This window comes from Oncorhynchus tshawytscha, linkage group LG04, assembly GCF_018296145.1.
Source record: "Oncorhynchus tshawytscha isolate Ot180627B linkage group LG04, Otsh_v2.0, whole genome shotgun sequence".
Classification (NCBI taxonomy): domain Eukaryota; kingdom Metazoa; phylum Chordata; class Actinopteri; order Salmoniformes; family Salmonidae; genus Oncorhynchus; species Oncorhynchus tshawytscha.
The window spans coordinates 49,647,894-49,665,311 of record NC_056432.1 but is presented as its reverse complement, the minus strand read 5'-3'; the positions used below and the strand labels follow the sequence as shown (position 1 = coordinate 49,665,311).

The 17,418-nt window shown below is 43.3% G+C and overlaps 1 protein-coding gene across 3 annotated transcripts in view; it reads left to right on the top strand.

Moving 5' to 3' along the window:
- The window catches only part of lrp4 (low density lipoprotein receptor-related protein 4), a 226,213-nt gene extending 209,021 nt beyond the window's left edge, over positions 1-17,192 (top strand). The window contains exons 32-39 of one of the 3 annotated variants that reach the window (XM_042320845.1): positions 94-286; positions 5,916-6,029; positions 6,160-6,271; positions 6,475-6,539; positions 9,853-9,940; positions 11,747-11,888; positions 12,368-12,430; positions 16,676-16,799. In XM_042320845.1, coding sequence (XP_042176779.1) covers positions 94-286; positions 5,916-6,029; positions 6,160-6,271; positions 6,475-6,539; positions 9,853-9,940; positions 11,747-11,888; positions 12,368-12,409 — 756 coding nt within the window. In that variant the 3' untranslated portion in view covers positions 12,410-12,430; positions 16,676-16,799. Of the gene's footprint in view, positions 1-93; positions 287-5,915; positions 6,030-6,159; positions 6,272-6,474; positions 6,540-9,852; positions 9,941-11,746; positions 11,889-12,367; positions 12,431-16,675 lie in introns of all 3 variants that reach the window. The other 2 variants (XM_042320844.1, XM_024418426.2) reach the window with 2 other exon arrangements.
- The last annotated feature ends 226 nt before the right edge of the window (positions 17,193-17,418 follow it).

Below are 17,418 nucleotides of genomic sequence, written 5' to 3'. Positions count from 1 at the left end.
CTCCATCTCTGACCTTCATTTTCTTCCTCCCTCTCTCTCTTCCTCGTCTGTGTTTCTTTCTCTCCTCTCTTTTTCTCTACTTTGTTCCCTCAGTTGAAGCCGGTGTCCTCCCCTCTAACCCCTTTCTCCCGACTCTCGCAGCAAGACCGTTGGATCTACTGGACGGACTGGCAGACTAAGTCCATTCAGCGTGTAGACAAACACACTGGCCGCAGCAAGGAGACGGTCCTGGCCAATGTGGAGGGCCTCATGGACATCATCATAGTCTCGCCACAGAGGCAGAGCGGTAAGGGAGCAGAGAGATGTTGCCCCTAGACGCTGATCTTGAGTCATTTTAGCATTTTCCCGACTAATGGTTAAGGTTAGGATTGGGGAGGGAAAGCTGATCCTAGACCTGTACCGAAGGTGAATCTTCACCCTTGAGCGGGTGGTAAGTTGCCCCTAACTACTGATACCGGTTCAAGTGTTAGTTCATCTTCTTATGGCGTAGATTAGAATTGAGGGTAATCTGATCCAAGATGATTAGAGCCAGATTCAACCCCCATTGTGGTGTCGCCACAGTGACTGAGTGGTAGCGAGGCATTTCGGGGATGTTTTTTATTTACGTTTTTCAAGCTTTCACCTTATGCTGTTGGTCACATTCAAGAATGATTATTTACAGTGTGTGTTATGTAATACATGCCTTGTTTAGAGCGGAGGTAAACTTTTTTTTTTTACTCAACAACAGTAAAAGTGTTCAACATTGTATTGCGAATCTCTACAAACTCTTCTTCATCTGTTGAGTACACCTGCTATAAAATGTCCGTTAAGCTTAAGGGATATCCATTCCGTCAATTACGGTAAAAAAATAAATACAAAATGACATACCACTCGAAAGCAATTGTCTTTTCGTAAAACAACCTCAAATCTTACTGCTGGCAATGTCCGAAGCGTGCCCCACATAGCTGTCTTCAGATGAATGCACTAGATGTGAGTCGCTCTGGATAGGAGTTTCTGTTAAATCTGGATAAATAACATCTGCTAAATTACTGAAATGTAAAATGTTAATGCATAATGCAATGCATTTCTTTCTCAATTCATTACCTTGCATGTATCCTCCAGTATGTACCATTGCTATATCTGACTCGTTTGCTATTAGCAAATTGAATGGGGAAATAAGTTGGATGTTTCCTCGCTTGTTTATGTGTTATTTAAAAAATAACACCCCAATTGCTAGGGTCATTTTAAGATGTCAGGTGTCAAAATCTGTTCAGTTTTGACGCTGAGCTCATTGCCCAACCAGACGCATCTGGCTTCAGGTGGCCGGGAGACCTCGTGATCTTCAGCTGCTATTTAGCTGACGAACTGGGAATCAGACAGGAAATCTAATTACGTTAGTGGAAAGGTAGCAACGTCAGTTTGCTTCTCATACAGTGGCTTGCGAAAGTATTCGGCCCCCTTGAACTTTGCGACCTTTTGCCACATTTCAGGCTTCAAACATAAAGATATAAAACTGTATTTCTTTGTGAAGAATCAACAAAAACTGGGACACAATCATGAAGTGGAACGACATTTATTGGATAATTCAAACTTTTTTAACAAAAACAAAAACTGAAAAATTGGGCGTGCAAAATTATTCAGCCCCCTTAAGTTAATACTTTGTAGCGCCACCTTTTGCTGCGATTACAGCTGTACGTCGCTTGGGGTATGTCTCTATCAGTTTTGCACATCGAGAGACTGAAATGTTTTCCCATTCCTCCTTGCAAAACAGCTCGAGCTCAGTGAGGTTGGATGGAGAGCATTTGTGAACAGCAGTTTTCAGTTCTTTCCACAGATTCTCGATTGGATTCAGGTCTGGACTTTGACTTGGCCATTCTAACACCTGGATATGTTTATTTTTGAACCATTCCATTGTAGATTTTGCTTTGTGTTTTGGATCATTGTCTTGTTGGAAGACGAATCTCCGTCCCAGTCTCAGGTCTTTTGCAGACTCCATCAGGTTTTCTTCCAGAATGGTCCTGTATTTGGCTCCATCCATCTTCCCATCAATTTTAACCATCTTCCCTGTCCCTGCTGAAGAAAAGCAGGCCCAAACCATGATGCGCCACCACCATGTTTGACAGTGGGGACGATGTGTTCAGGGTGATGAGCTGTGTTGCTTTTACGCCAAACATAACATTTTGCATTGTTGCCAAAAAGTTCAATTTTGGTTTCATCTGACCAGAGCACCTTCTTCCACATGTTTGGTGTGTCTCCCAGGTGGCTTGTGGCAAACTTTAAAGACACTTTTTATGGATATCTTTAAGAAATGGCTTTCTTCTTGCCACTCTTCCATAAAGGCCAGATTTGTGCAATAATACGACTGATTGTTGTCCTATGGACAGAGTCTCCCACCTCAGCTGTAGATCTCTGCAGTTCATCCAGAGTGATCATGGGCCTCTTGGCTGCATCTCTGATCAGTCTTCTCCTTGTATGAGCTGAAAGTTTAGAGGGATGGCCAGGTCTTGGTAGATTTGCAGTGGTCTGATACTCCTTCCATTTCAATATTATCGCTTGCACAGTGCTCCTTGGGATGTTTAAAGCTTGGGAAATCTTTTTGTATCCAAATCCGGCTTTAAAGTTCTTCACAACAGTATCTCGGACCTGCCTGGTGTGTTCCTTGTTCTTCATGATGCTCTCTGCGCTTTTAACGGACCTCTGAGACTATCACAGTGCAGGTGCATTTATACGGAGACTTGATTACACACAGGTGGATTGTATTTATCATCATTAGTCTTTTAGGTCAACATTGGATCATTCAGAGATCCTCACTGAACTTCTGGAGAGAGTTTGCTGCACTGAAAGTAAAGGGGCTGAATAATTTTGCACGGCCATATCCAATAAATGTCGTTCCACTTCATGATTGTGTCCCACTTGTTGTTGATTCTTCACAAAAAAATACAGTTTTATATCTTTATGTTTGAAGCCTGAAATGTGTCAAAAGGTCGCAAAGTTCAAGGGGGCCGAATACTTTCGCAAGGCACTGTATGTATATTATTCCTATGTGTTGAAAAATGGAGCCGTTGCACAATTCCTGCTGTTTTCAATTGGCTGTGTTTCTAGGGGAATTTATGCGTGTTTGTAGTGCCACTATTAGGTAAAAGATCTGACTTGTTTTTTTGTTTTCTTTATCCTTTTGGTATATTTTGTTTCAAACCTAGACTTTCAAAACGGACAATTTTACTTCCTTTTGCCTCCTGTTGCTCTGTAATAGTCACATTGTTGCTATTTCTAATAGCACTAAGCATGTATTGGTTGAAATATGAATGTCTTTCATTAAGCATAAAATATATGTTAGTCACAGCCGTGTATATTCCCCCTCAAGTCAATACCACAACGGCCCTCAAGGAACATTATGCAAACTGGAAACCACATATCCTGAGGCCACATGAATTGTAGCTGGGGATTTTAACAAAATAAATTTGAGGGAAAAGCTACCAAAGTTCTATCAACACATTGACTGTAGTTACTTAGGAAAAACACTAGACCACTGCTACGTGACTTTTCGAGATGCTTACAAGGCCCTCCCCACCCTCCCTTCAGCAAATCAGATCACGACTCAATTTTGCTCCTCCCTTCCTTATAGTGCTAAGGTCTGTGCTAAGGTCTATTCAACACTGGGGTGACCAATCGGAATTCATGCTTCAAGATTGTTTTGATCACGAGGACTGGGATATTTTCTGGGTAACCTGAGAATAACATTGACGTTTCACAAACATGTGACAGAGTTCATCAGGAAGTGTATAGGGGATGTCACCCACGGTGACTATTAAAACCTACCCAAACCAGAAACCGTGGATCGATGGCAGCATTTGCGCAAAACTGAAAGTGCAAACCTCCACATTTAACCATGGCAAGATGACTGGGAATATGGTTGAATACAAAGACTGTAGTTTTTCCCTCCGTAAGGCAATCAAACAGGCAAAACATCAGTAAAGAGACAAAGTGGAGTTGCAATTCAACGGCTCAGACACGAGACGTATGTGGCAGGGTCTATAGGCAATCACGGATTACAAAGGGAAACCAGCCACGTTGCGGACACCGTCTTGCTCCCAGACAATCTGAAAATCATCTTCGTCCCCTTTGACGATAACACAGTGCCACCAACGCAGGCCGCTCCCAAGGACTGTGGGCTCTCGTTCTCCATGGCTAACTTGAGTAAGACATTTAAGCGTGTTAACCCTCACAAGACTGCCGGCCCAGACAGCATCCCTAGCCGCATCCTCAGAGCGTGCGCAGACCAGCTGGCTGGAGTATTTATTGACATTCAATCTCTCCCTATCCCAGTCTGCTTTCCCCACTTGCTTCAAGATGTTCACCATTGTTCCTGTACCCAAGAAAGCACAGTTAACTGAACTAAATTACTATCGCCCCATAGCACTTACTTCTGTCATCATGAGGTGCTTTGAGAGTCTAATTAAGGATCACCTTACTTCTACCTTACCTGACATCCTAGACCCACTTAAATGTGCTTACCGCCCCAATAGATCCACAGACAAGGCCATCGCCATCACACTGCCCTATCCCATCTGGACAAGAGGAATACCTACATCAGAATGCTGTTCATTGACTATAGCTCAGCCTTCAACACCATAGTAACCTCCAAGCTCATCATTAAGCTCGGGGCCCTGGATCTAAACCCTGCCCTGTGCGACTGGGTCCTGGACTTCCTGACGAGCTGCCCACAGGTGGTGATGGCAGGAAACAACACCTCTGCTTCGCTGATCCTTAACACAGGGGCCCCACAAGGGTGCGTGCTCAGCCCCCTCCTGTACTCCTTGTTCACCCATGACTGCATGGCCACGCATGCCTCCAAGTCAATCATCAAGTTTGCAGATGACACAACAGTAGTAGGCCAGATTACTAACAATGACGAGACAGTGTACAGGGAGGAGGTGAGGGCCCTGGTGGAGCGTTGGCAGGGAAATAACCTCTCCCTCAACTTCAACAAAATGAAAGAGCTGATCGTGGACTTCAGTAAACAGCAGCGTGAGCACATCGCTATCCACATCGATGGGACCACAGTGGAGACGATCTGAAATGGTCCACCCATACAGGGAGTGTGGTGAAGAAGGTGCAACAGTGCCTCTTCAACTTCAGGAGGCTGAAGAAATTAGTCTTGGCCACTAAGACCCTCAAACTTTTACAGATGCACAATTGAGATTATCCTGTCGGGCTGTATCACTGCCTGGTACAGCAACTGCACCACCCGCATCCGCAGGGCACTCCAGAGGATGGTGTGGCCTGCCCAGCGCATCACCGGGGGGACACTGCCTGCCCTCCAGGACACCTACAGCACCCGATGTCAAAGTAAGGCCAGCAAGGACATCAACAACCTGAGCCACTGCCTGTTCAACCCGTTACCATCCAGAATGCGAGGTCAGTACAGGTGCATTACACCTGGGACCAGGAGACTGAAAAACAGCTATCTCAAGGCCATCGGACTGTTAAATAGCCATCACAAGCCGGCTACCACCCGGTTACTCAACCCTTCACCTTAGAGGCTGCTGCCCTATATACATAGACATGGAATCACTGGCCACTTTAATAATGGAGCACTAGTCACTTTAATAATGTTTACATACTGCTTTACTCATCTCATATGTATATACTATATTATATTCTACTGTATTTAGTCAATGCCACTCCAGCATTGCTCATCCTAATATTTATATATTTCTTAGTTTCATTCTTGTACTTTTAGATTTGTGAATTGTTGTGAATTGTTAGGTACTACTGCACTGTTGGAGCTGGGAACACGAGCATTGCGCTACACCCACAATAACATCTGCTAAGTGTGTATGTGACCAATAAAATGTTATTTGATTTATATGTGCCGTTGTGAAAATGGCACAAAAGTTGAACAGGTTAAAGTAAGCCTTTTCTTTTCCATGTAGGCACTAACCACTGTGGGGTGAATAATGGAGGATGTACTCATCTCTGCTTCGCTAATACAAACAGCTTTGTCTGTGCCTGCCCTGATGAACCAGACAGCAGGCCCTGCTCCACAAGTGAGTTTGTGTGTGTGTGTGTGTACTTGCATGCGTGTGAGAAACAACTTATTTTGATAAGCAACATTCCAGTTTTGTGTGTGATCTGTTTATTTATCTTTAAAACACTAGTCATTGTTCCTCTGTTTAGTCTCAGGTTATGTGCCAACCTCACCAGACAGAGAGACCACCAGCACCCCAGCCCCTAACAAGATCCCCGAAGCCCCCACAGACACGCCTCAGCAAGGACCCCCACTGATTAAGTATGACAAAAACAGGCCTGACATTTTACCTCATTGGCCATGACCTGAAGGGATCATATTGATACATAATGAGTGCTGTCTTATATGAATATTGACTAAATACCTTGTATCACTATGCTTTACTTTTATATCTTCAGTTTGTGAGAAAGTATAGGCTCAGTTTGATGGTAAATGTTTTGTTTTTTTTACATCCCGTTTTGTAGCTGCACAGACAAGAGCCTGAGTGTGGAGGGCTGCTTAGAGAGCAACGTGGTGACGGCTCCTCACGGTAAGATAAAGATCAGTCAGCTTCACCATCATCATCATTATCATGATTATTACCCTCAGTAGCATCTTCATCACACTTTGCATCATCATAATAACTTATTCACTTTCAAATGTACAGTGTTGATTTTATAGGCTATATCTAATTGTTTAGATGTCATAGCAGTGTAATCCACTCATTGGTTGATGTTGGAGGAAAATGGCGCCGGAGGGGAGGGCTGCCGTTTTTATCAGCTCTTAACCAACCATGATATTTTGTTTGTTTTTTCGCATTGTTCGTAACTTGTTTTGTGCAAAATGTTGCTGCTACCGTCTCTTATGACCGAAAAGAGCTTCTGGACATCAGAACTGGGACCTCAAATTGGACGAAGAGTTCTTCATTGAGTCGGACGGGAGGGATATGCTTCTATAGACACCCGACCAGGCCCAGATCCCCATGATTTGCTGGAAAAGGAAACAGAGGTTTTGCGGAAAGAGATCAGGGTGCCTTGTGAGGATCACGCGACGAGTGTCTAACCCTTGCCTTCCATTCTGCTAGCTAACGTTCAATCGCTGGGGAATAAATGGGACAAACTGAAAGCACGTATATATCTTACCAACAGGACATTTAAAAACTGTAATATCTTATGTTTCATCGAGTCGTGGCTGAACGACAACATTAAGAACAGACAACTGGCGGATTATACACTATCGGCAAGACAGAACAGCAGCCTCTGGTAAGACACAGAGCGGGGCCTATGCATATTTGTAAACAATAGCTGGTGCACGATATCTAAGGAAGTTTTAAGGTTTTGCTCGCCTAAGGTAGAGTATCTCATAAGCTGTAGACCACACTACCTACCTAGAGTTTTCATATGTATTTTTCATAGATGTCAACATACCACCACAGACTGAGGCTGGCACTAAAACTGCACTCAATGAACTGTATTCCGCCATAAGCAAACAGGAAAACGCTCATACAGAGGCGGCGCTCCTAGTGGCCGAGGACTTTAATGCAGGGAAACTTCAATCAGTTTACCTCATTTTTATCAACATGTTAAATGTGCAACCAGAGGAAAAACAATTCTAGACCACCTTTACTCCACAAACAGAGACGCGTACAAAGCACTCCCTCGCCCTCCATTTGGCAAATCTGACCATAACTCTATCCTCCGGATTCCTGCTGACAGGCAAAAATTAAAGCATGAAGCACCAGTGACTCGGTCAATAAAGAAGTGGTCAGATGAAGTAGATGCTAAACTACAGGACTGTTTTGCTAGCACAGACTGGAATATGTTCTGGGATTCTTCCAATGCCATTGAGGAGTACACCACATCAGTCACTGGCTTTATCAATAATTGCATACCGTACATACCCCAACCAGAAACCATGGATTACTGGCACTAAAACCCAGAAGCTTATAAGAAATCCCGCTATGCCCTCCCCGCTATGCCCTCCATCAAACTTGCAAAGCATCAATACAGGACTAAGATCGAATCGTACTACACCGGCTCCGACACTCGTCAGATGTGGCAGGGCTTGCAATCTATTACAGACTACAAAGGGAAGCAAAGCCGAGAGCTGTCCAGCGACACAAGCCTACCAGACGAGCTAAATAACTTCTATGCTCGCTTCGAGGCAAGTAACACTGAAACATGCATGAGAGCATCAGCTGTTCTGGACGACTGTTTGATCATGCTCTCCGCAGCCGATGTGAGAAAAGACCTTTAAACAGGTCAACATTCACAAGGCCACTGGGCCACAAGGATTACTAGAATGTGTGCTTTGAGCAGGCGTTAACCAACTGGCAAGTGTCTTCACTGACATTTTCAACCTCTGCCTGTCTGAGTCTGTAATAACATGTTTCAAGCAGACCACCATAGTCCCTGTGCCCAACAACACTAAGGTCACCTGCCTAAACCTCGACAAACCCGTAGCACTCAAGTCTTTAGCCATGAAGTGCTTTGAAAGGCTGTTCATGGCTCACATCAACACCATTATGCCAGAAACACTAGACCAAATCCAATTTGCATACCGCCCTAACAGATCCACAAATGATGCCATCTCTATTGCACTTCACACTGCCCTTTCCCACCTGGACAAAAGGAAAACCTATGTGAGAATGCTATTAATTTACTACAGCTCAGCGCTCAACACCATAGTGCATTCAAAGCTCATCACTAAGATAAGGACCCTGGGACGAGACACCTCCCTCTGTAACTGGATCCTGGACTTTCTGACGGTCCTCCCCCAAGTGGTAAGGGTAAGTAACAACACATCTGCCACGCTGATCCTCAACATGGGGGCCCCTCAGGGGTGTGTGCTCAGTCCCCTCCTGTTCTCCCTGTTCACTCATGACTGCATGGCCTGGCACGACTCCAACACCATCATTAAGTTTTCTGATGACACAACAGTGGTAGGCCTGATCACCGCAACAGCCTCTCCCTCAACGTGATCAAGACAAAGGAGATGATCGTGGACTACAGGAAAAGGAGGACCAAGCATGTCCCCATTCTCATCGGCGAGGCTTTAGTGTAGCAGATTGAGAGCTTTAAGTTCCTTGGCGTCCACATCACCAACCAACTAACATAGTCCAAACATACCAAGACAGTCGCAAAGAGGGCATGAAAAAAACATATTCCCCCTCAGGAGACTGAAAATATTTGGCATGGGTCCTCAGATCCTCAAATGGTTTTAAAGCTGCACCATCGAGAGCATCCTGACTGATTGTATCACTGCCTGGTATGGCCACTGCTCGGCCTCCGTCCGCAAGGCACTACAGAGGGTAGTGCCTATGGCCCAGTACATCACTGGGGCCAAGCTTCCTGCCATCCAGGAACTCTATATCAGGAGGTGTCAGAGGAAGTCCCTAAAAATTGCCAAAGAGTCCAGCCACCCTAGTCATAGACTGTTCTCTCTGCTAACGCACGGCAATCGGTACTGGAGCGCCAAGTCTAGGTCCAAGAGGCTTCTCAACAGCTGCAACCCACAAGCCATAAGACTCCTGAACAGCTAATCAAATGGCTACCCAGACTATTTGCATTGCCCCCCCCTTCTATGCTGCTGCTACTGTCTGTTATTATCTATGCATAGTCACTTTAATAACTCTACCTACATGGACATATTACCTCAATTACCTTGACACCGGTGCCCCCGCACATTGACTCTGTACTGGTACCCCGTGTATATAGCCCCACTATTGATATTTACTGCTGCTCTTTAATTGTTTGTTATTCTTCTCTTTTTGTTGTTGGTATTTTCTTAAAATTGCATTGTTGGTTAAGGGCTTGTAAGTAAGGTACAATTTGATTTGTTAATCTGCAACGCTTCTTTCACAGGGGAGGGGCTTCATATCAGCTATGTGATTGGAGGAGCGTTGACCATTCTGGCCATCCTAATAATCATCACTGCCTTCATTATTTACAGGTAAGACCAAGTCCTCTCTAAATACTCAAAATTCCTGTCATTTGACATTTACATTTGAGTAATTTATCAGAAGCTCTAATCTAGAGCAATTTATTGTTAGTACATTCATCTTAAAGTAGCTAGGTGAGACAACTACATTAGTCATAGTAAGTAAAATGTTCCTCAATTAAGAAGTCATCAACAAAGTTAGTGCTAGTAATAAAAAGTATTTGTACACTACCATTTAAAAGTTTGGGATCACTTAGAAATGTCCTTTTTTTAAGAAAAGCACGTTTTCTGTCCATTAAAATCTAATAAAATTGTTCAGAAATACAGTATAGACATTGTTAATGTTGTAAATGACTATTGTAGCTGGAAACTGTGATTTTTAATGGAATATCTACATAGGCGTACAGAGGCTCATTATCATCAACCATCACTCCTGTGTTCCAATGGCACGTTGTGTTGGCTAATCCAACATTATCATTTTAAAAGGCTAATTGATAATTAGAAAACCCTTTTATAATTATGTTAGCACAGCTGAAAACTGTTGTTCTGATTAAAGAAGCAAAAAAACTCCTTCTTTAGACTAGTTGAGTATCTGGAGCATCAGCATTTGTGGGAGAGAAACAAACGCCTCACAAGTCCTCAATTGGCAGCTTCATTAAATAGTACCCGCCAAACACCAGTCTCAAAGTCAACAGTGAAGAGGCGACTCCGGGATGCTGGCCTTCTAGGCAGAGTTCCTTTGTCCAGTGCCTGTGTTATTTTGCCCATCTTAATCTTTTCTTTTTATTGGCCAGTCTGAGATATTGCATTTTCTTTGCAACTCTGCCTTGAAGGCCAGCATCCCGGAGTCGCCTCTTCACTGTTGACGTTGAGACTGTTTTTTTTCAGTACTATTTAATGAAGCTGCCAGTTGAGGACTTGAGATGTCTGTTTCTCAAACTAGACACTCTAATGTACTTGTCCTCTTGCTCAGTTGTGCACTGGGGCCTCCCACTCCTCTTTCCATTCTGGTTAGAGCCAGTTTGCGCTGTTCTGTGAAGGGAGTAGTACACAGCGTTGTAAGAGATCTTCAGTTTCTTGGCAATTTCTCGCATGCAATAGCCTTCATTTCTCAGAACAAGAATAGACTGACGTGTTTCAGAAGAAAGGTCTTTGTTTCTGGCCATTTTGAGCCTGTAATTGAACCCACAAATGCTAATGCTCCAGATACTCAACTTGTCTAAAGAAGGTCCGTTTTATTGCTTCTTTAATTAGAACAACAGTTTTCAGCTGTGCTAACATAAATCCAAAAGGGTTTTCTAATGATCAATTAGCCTTTTAAAATGATAAACTTGACTAACACAACGTGACATTGGAACACAGGAGTGATGGTTGCTGATAATGGGCCTCTGTACGCCTATGTAGATATTCCATAATAATATGCCGTTTCCAGCAGCAATAGTCATTTACAATGTCTTCACTGTATTTCTGATCAATTTGATGTTATTTTTATTTTTTCTTTCAAAAACAAGGACATTTCTATGTGACTCCAAACTTTTGAATAGTAGTGTATATATGTCTATTCTCTATCCCTTTATCTGCCCAGATCTGAAATAAGTGATTAGGTGTAAACAATTTTAGCACCAATAGATTTGGCCAATGTTACTGTCATGTAACTTGTTGCTTCATGTCAGTGCAGATAAAGATCACACAGAGAGGAAGCTATATTAGACCTGTGACATTTGTCTGTTGTGGGAGCTAACCTAGATAGCCACCCCATGGACAGTTTGATCCAGTGGACTGTGTGTACAATGTGTTTACCCATCTTTCTATCCTCAGACACAAAAAGTCCAAGTTTGCTGACCCCGGGGTGAGCAACCTGACCTACAGTAACCCCTCATATAGGACGTCAACGCAAGAGGTCAAGATTGAGACCTCTCAAAAGCCGCCCATTTACAACCAGCTACGATATAAGAAAGAGGTAACTACCCAGGCCTATTTAGTATTTCAAGAAAATGACGACAGAGTTCTAGTCTAGCTTTTTTCATGTGCAAGCATTTGCAGCAGATATTTTTCTGGAGGGTCTAAAGCATAAATGTGAAATCACGATTTAAGGTGAAACAGAAATGTATGTTATTCTTATATAATAACATGCAACGTTTGCACTCACTTCAGACTTTGTTGAGAATAAGAAGGTACCTAATGTTTTAATAGAGTAATGGATACATTTTATGTGAATCCATTGGGATTCTGTATGCCTATTATGACCGGGTTTCAAAAGGTATGGCTAGAAGTAACCATTGAGACAAATACTAGTTTTCGATGTGTGTCTCTATCTCCTATGCTGTAGATAGATTGCTTTACAGTAGTTTTATTATAACGAAACATGAAGAGGCACAAGTGGTGGCCGACCCGTCCACTCATCTCTCTTTTCTTCTTTTCCCCTCTCCTTCACTGCAGCTCTCTCATCCTTACAACAGCCTCTCTCCTTTATTCTTTTGACCTGTTTTGTCCTGCGCAGAGGTAGTCACACACCATGGGGGAATCCCTCCATCAATCAACCTTATCACTCTCTTTTTCACTCCTCTTGTATCTCTCACTCCTTTTGTCTCTTTCTCTTGTCCCTACCTTCACCTAACATGTGTACATGCTCTCTCTCTCTCTCATGTGTCTACTATTGTTGCTCTGCTTGGTCATGTGTGACAACTAACTCTTTCTGATGACTGACTTTACTAATGATTTTTAAAATGTAGAGACAAACAGTGCTTTCAGAAAATGCTCACACCTCTTTACTTTTTCCACATTTGTTGTGCTACAGCCTGAATTTAAAATTGATTACATTAAGATTGTGTGTCACTGGCATACACACAATCAAATCAAGTTTTTTTTTGTCACATACACATGGTTAGCAGATGTTAATGTGAGTGTAGCGAAATGCTTGTGCTTTTAGTTCCGACAGTGCAGTAATATCTAACAATTCCCCAACAACGACCTAATGCACACAAATCTAAAGGGCTGAATGAGAACATGTACATGTAAGTATATGGATGGCCGAGCAGCATAGGCAAGGTGCAGTAAATGGTATAAAATACAGTATAAACATGTGATATGAGTAATGTAAGATATGTAAACATTATTAAAGTGGCATTATTTAGAGTGCATTGTATAAAGTGACTTGTGGCCAGTGCCTGTTCTGAGTTAGTGATTGCTGTTTAGCAGTCTGATGGCCTTGAGATAGAAGCTGTTTTCAGTCTCTCGGTCCCAGCTTTGATTCACCTGTACTGACCTCGCCTTCTGGACGATAGCGGTGTGAACAGGCAATGGCTCGGGTGGTTGATGTCCTTGTTGATCTTTTTGGCCTTCCTGTGACATCGGGTGCTTTAGGTGTCATGGAGGGCAGGTAGTTTGCCCCCGGTGATGCGTTGTGCAGACCGCGTTGTGCAGCTGGGCCAGCAGCCTTGCGAGGGTTAACACATTTAAATGTTATACTCATGTCAGCCACAGAGGGGGGGGGGCAGTCCTTGTTAGTGGACCACGACAGTGGCATTGTATTATCCTCAAAACAGGGAAAGATGGTGTTTAGTTTGTCTGGAAGCGTGACGTTGGGTCCGTGACGTTGCTGGATTTATTTTACGTCTCATGTTTGAGCCATTGAATTGCGACTCCACTTTGTCCCTGTACTGGCATTTCGCTTGATTGACTGCCTTGCGGAGGGAATAGCTACACTGTTTATATTCAGACATCCATCCATAGTTTCTGGTTAAGGTAGGTTTTAATAGTCACAGTGGGTAGAACATCTCCAATGCACTTCTTTATACAGTGCCTTGCGAAAGTATTTGGCCCCCTTGAACTTTGCGACCTTTTGCCACATTTCAGGCTTCAAACATAAAGATATAAAACTGTATTTTTTTGTGAAGAATCAACAACAAGTGGGACACAATCATGAAGTGGGAGACATTTATTGGATATTTCAAACTTTTTTAACAAATCAAAAACTGAAAAATTGGGCGTGCAAAATTATTCAGCCCCTTTACTTTCAGTGCAGCAAACTCTCTCCAGAAGTTCAGTGAGGATCTCTGAATGATATAATGTTGACCTAAATGACTAATGGTGATAAATACAATTCACCTGTGTGTAATCAAGTCTCCGTATAAATGCACCTGCACTGTGATAGTCTCAGAGGTCCGTTAAAAGCGCAGAGAGCATCATGAAGAACAAGGAACACACCAGATCTTTCCATGAAGGGGTATGTTGTTCCTCAATAGCGTAAAGCTGTTGGTACTCGTCAATTTCCCTCAGGGTCTCCTTAGTATCCAGATTGGCTCTTTACTGCAATCAGTTGTTTTACGAAAAGAGAACAATGAATCATTCCCACGACAACGACAGGTGTCTGTAGTACAGGCAGCTAGCGCTCGCGGAATCCAAAAAAAAGGAACACAAACTTGCAGTCCCAGCCGTAAAGGCCCACCGCGTCGATGAACCAGACTTGTAGAGGTCAATTTATTTTCCTGAGGTCTTGGCTGATTTCTTTTGATTCTCCCATGATGTCAAGCAAAGAGCCCACACAAGTGGATTTTTATTTAAGTGTCACATGATCTCAGTATATATACACCTGTTTTGAAAGACCCCAGAGTCTTCAACACTACTAAGCAAGGGGCACCATGAAGACCAAGGAGCTCTCCAAACAGCTCAGGGACAAAGTTGTGGAGAAGTATAGATCAGGGTTGCGTTATAAAAAAAAATATCTGAAACTTTGAACATCCCACAGAGAACCATTACATCCATTATTAAAAAATGGAAAGAATATGGCACCACAACAAACCTGCCAAGGGAGGGCCGCCTACCAAAACTCATGGAGCAGGCAAGGAGGTCATTAATTAGATAGGCAATAAAGAGACTAAAGATAACCCTGAAGGAGCTGCAAAGCTCCACGGTGGAGATTGGAATATCTGTCAACAGGACCACTTTAAGCCGTACACTCCACAGAGCTGGGCTTTGTGGAAGGGTGGCCAGAAAAAAAGCCATTGCTAAAAGAAAAAAAATAAGCAAAGATGTTTGGTGTTCATCAAAAGGCATGTGGGAGACTCCCCAAACATATGGAAGAAGGTTCTCTGGTCAGATGAGAAATTGAGCTTTTTTGCCATCAAGGAAAATGCTATGTCTTGCGCAAACCCAACACCTCTCATCAACCCGAGAACACCCATCCCCACAGTGAAGCGTGGTGGTGGTAGCATCATGTTGTGGGTATGATTTTCATCGGCAGGGACTGGGAAACTGGTCAGAATTGAAGGAATGATGGATGGCGCTAAATAGAGGGAAATTCTTGAGGAAAACCTGTTTCAGTCTTCCAGAGATTTGAGACTGGGACGGAGGTTCACCTTCCAGCAGGACAAGGACCCTAAACATACTGCTCAAGCAACACTCAAGTGGTTTAAGAGGAAACATTTAAATGTATTGGAATGGCTTAGTCAAAGCCCAGACCTCAATCCAATTGCTGTACACCAGCGGAGCCCATCCAACTTGAAGGAGCTGGAGCAGTTTTGCCTTGAAGAATGGGCAAAAATCCCAGTGGCTAGATGTGCCAAGCTTATAGAGACATACCCCAAGAGACTTGCAGCTGTGATTGCTGCAAAATGTGTCTCTACAAAGTATTGACTTTTGGGGGGGGGTGAAATAGTTATGCACACTCAAGTTTTCTGTTTTTTTTGTTGTCTTATTTCTTGTTTGTTTCACAATAAATAAATAAATAAATAAAAATGCATCTTCAAAGTGGTATACATGTTGTGTAAATCAAATGATTACAAACCCCCCAAAAATCTATTTTAATTCCAGGTTGTAAGGCAACAAAGTTGGAAAAATGCCAAGGGGGGTGAACACTTTCACAAGCCGGTGTACACTGGAGTTGCTTACCAACACGACATTGAATGTTCCGGAGTGGCCGAGTTACAGTTTTGACTTAAATAGTCTTGAATATATATGGCAAGACTAGCAATGATCAGCAACCAACTTGACAGTTTGGAGAATTAAAAAATAAATAATATGCAAATAATACAACATTTTTGTGTAGGTCGTTGACAAAAAAATGACAATTTAATCTATTTTAATTCCACCTTATAGCCCTAAACGTGGAAAAAGTTGAGGGGTGTGAATACTTTTGGAATGCACTTTCTCTATCAATGGCTTTGGATGGACCTAATAATATCAAATAATGAGGTATTGAAAAGTCTGTTCTTTGTTTCGCTTTATGTATTGTATGTCTGACATTTTACACAGTCTTATTTTGTGGAAATTCACTGTTTATCATATGTAGTCCTGAGCCCAACTCTAACCGTTTGATTACCTGGAGCAGTTTCAGTCACAAAAAAATTGTTTCTCCATAAATGCAGTAAAGAGATGACACATTTGATATTCCATAGTTTCCCTACTCAACACATAAGCACTGATGACAAAATGAACTGAAAGACCAGAGGACATCTCACTGAAAGGAAACTACTACTGTGCATGGGTAGAGATTTACAACAACATCCTGCTCTGGAGTGTTTGTAGTTGTTTTCTGATGAGTTGTTCCAAAATGGCTGCTCTCTAACCACTGATACAGGATTAGTTTTCCACTAACTACTTATGTAGGGTCAGATATTCTTCATCCCCTCATATGCTTTTAGGGATATGATCATCTGACCCTAGATGTGTGATTATGGTTGATGTCTACGTCATGCGCAAGGCTAACACAGCTAACCCTTCTACTGTGTCTTCTTTCTCCTTCCTCAGGGTGGCGGGGACAGTGGCTACACCAAGGAGAAGATCCGCATCGTGGAAGGAGTGTGTCTCCTCTCCAGCGAGGAGCTGTATTGGGAGGACCTGAAGCAGCTGAAGCCGTCACGTGGTGGTCTGCACACATGCATGCGCACGGACACTGTGTCCCTGCAGGCCAGCAGCGCCTCGCTGGACGACGGCGAGACAGAGCAGTTGCTCCAAGAGGAGACGTCGGAGTGTTCGTCCATAAACACGCTGACCCCCGTCACCATCACACCCCAACGCCACCCCCAACACAGCCTGCCCGACACCGGCTGGACCCCCGCACGCAAACCCTCCACCGAGAGCGAGGTGTAAGGGAGGCCTCTTGCTTCACTGCCTCCCTACTCCTACTCTTTACCCTTAGTCCTCCTGATCCCTTCAACTACACACCCTTTTTCACACACACACACACACACACACACACACACACACACACACACACACACACACACACACACACACACACACCTGTATACAGTATACATACATACAGTAAACGATACGTACTTATGATTCAGGCCACAGTGAGTCATACACAAACTGACACTCACTCAGATAAGTGGTACATACAAACACTACAGTCACATACATACTTCATGCTACACACACATTTATGCATGCATACAAATCTGGCATCTCCTCGGCCCGCTGGACTTCGTCCTACACACACACATCCGCACTCTTTACCACCACCCTCTCACAACCACAAACTGACT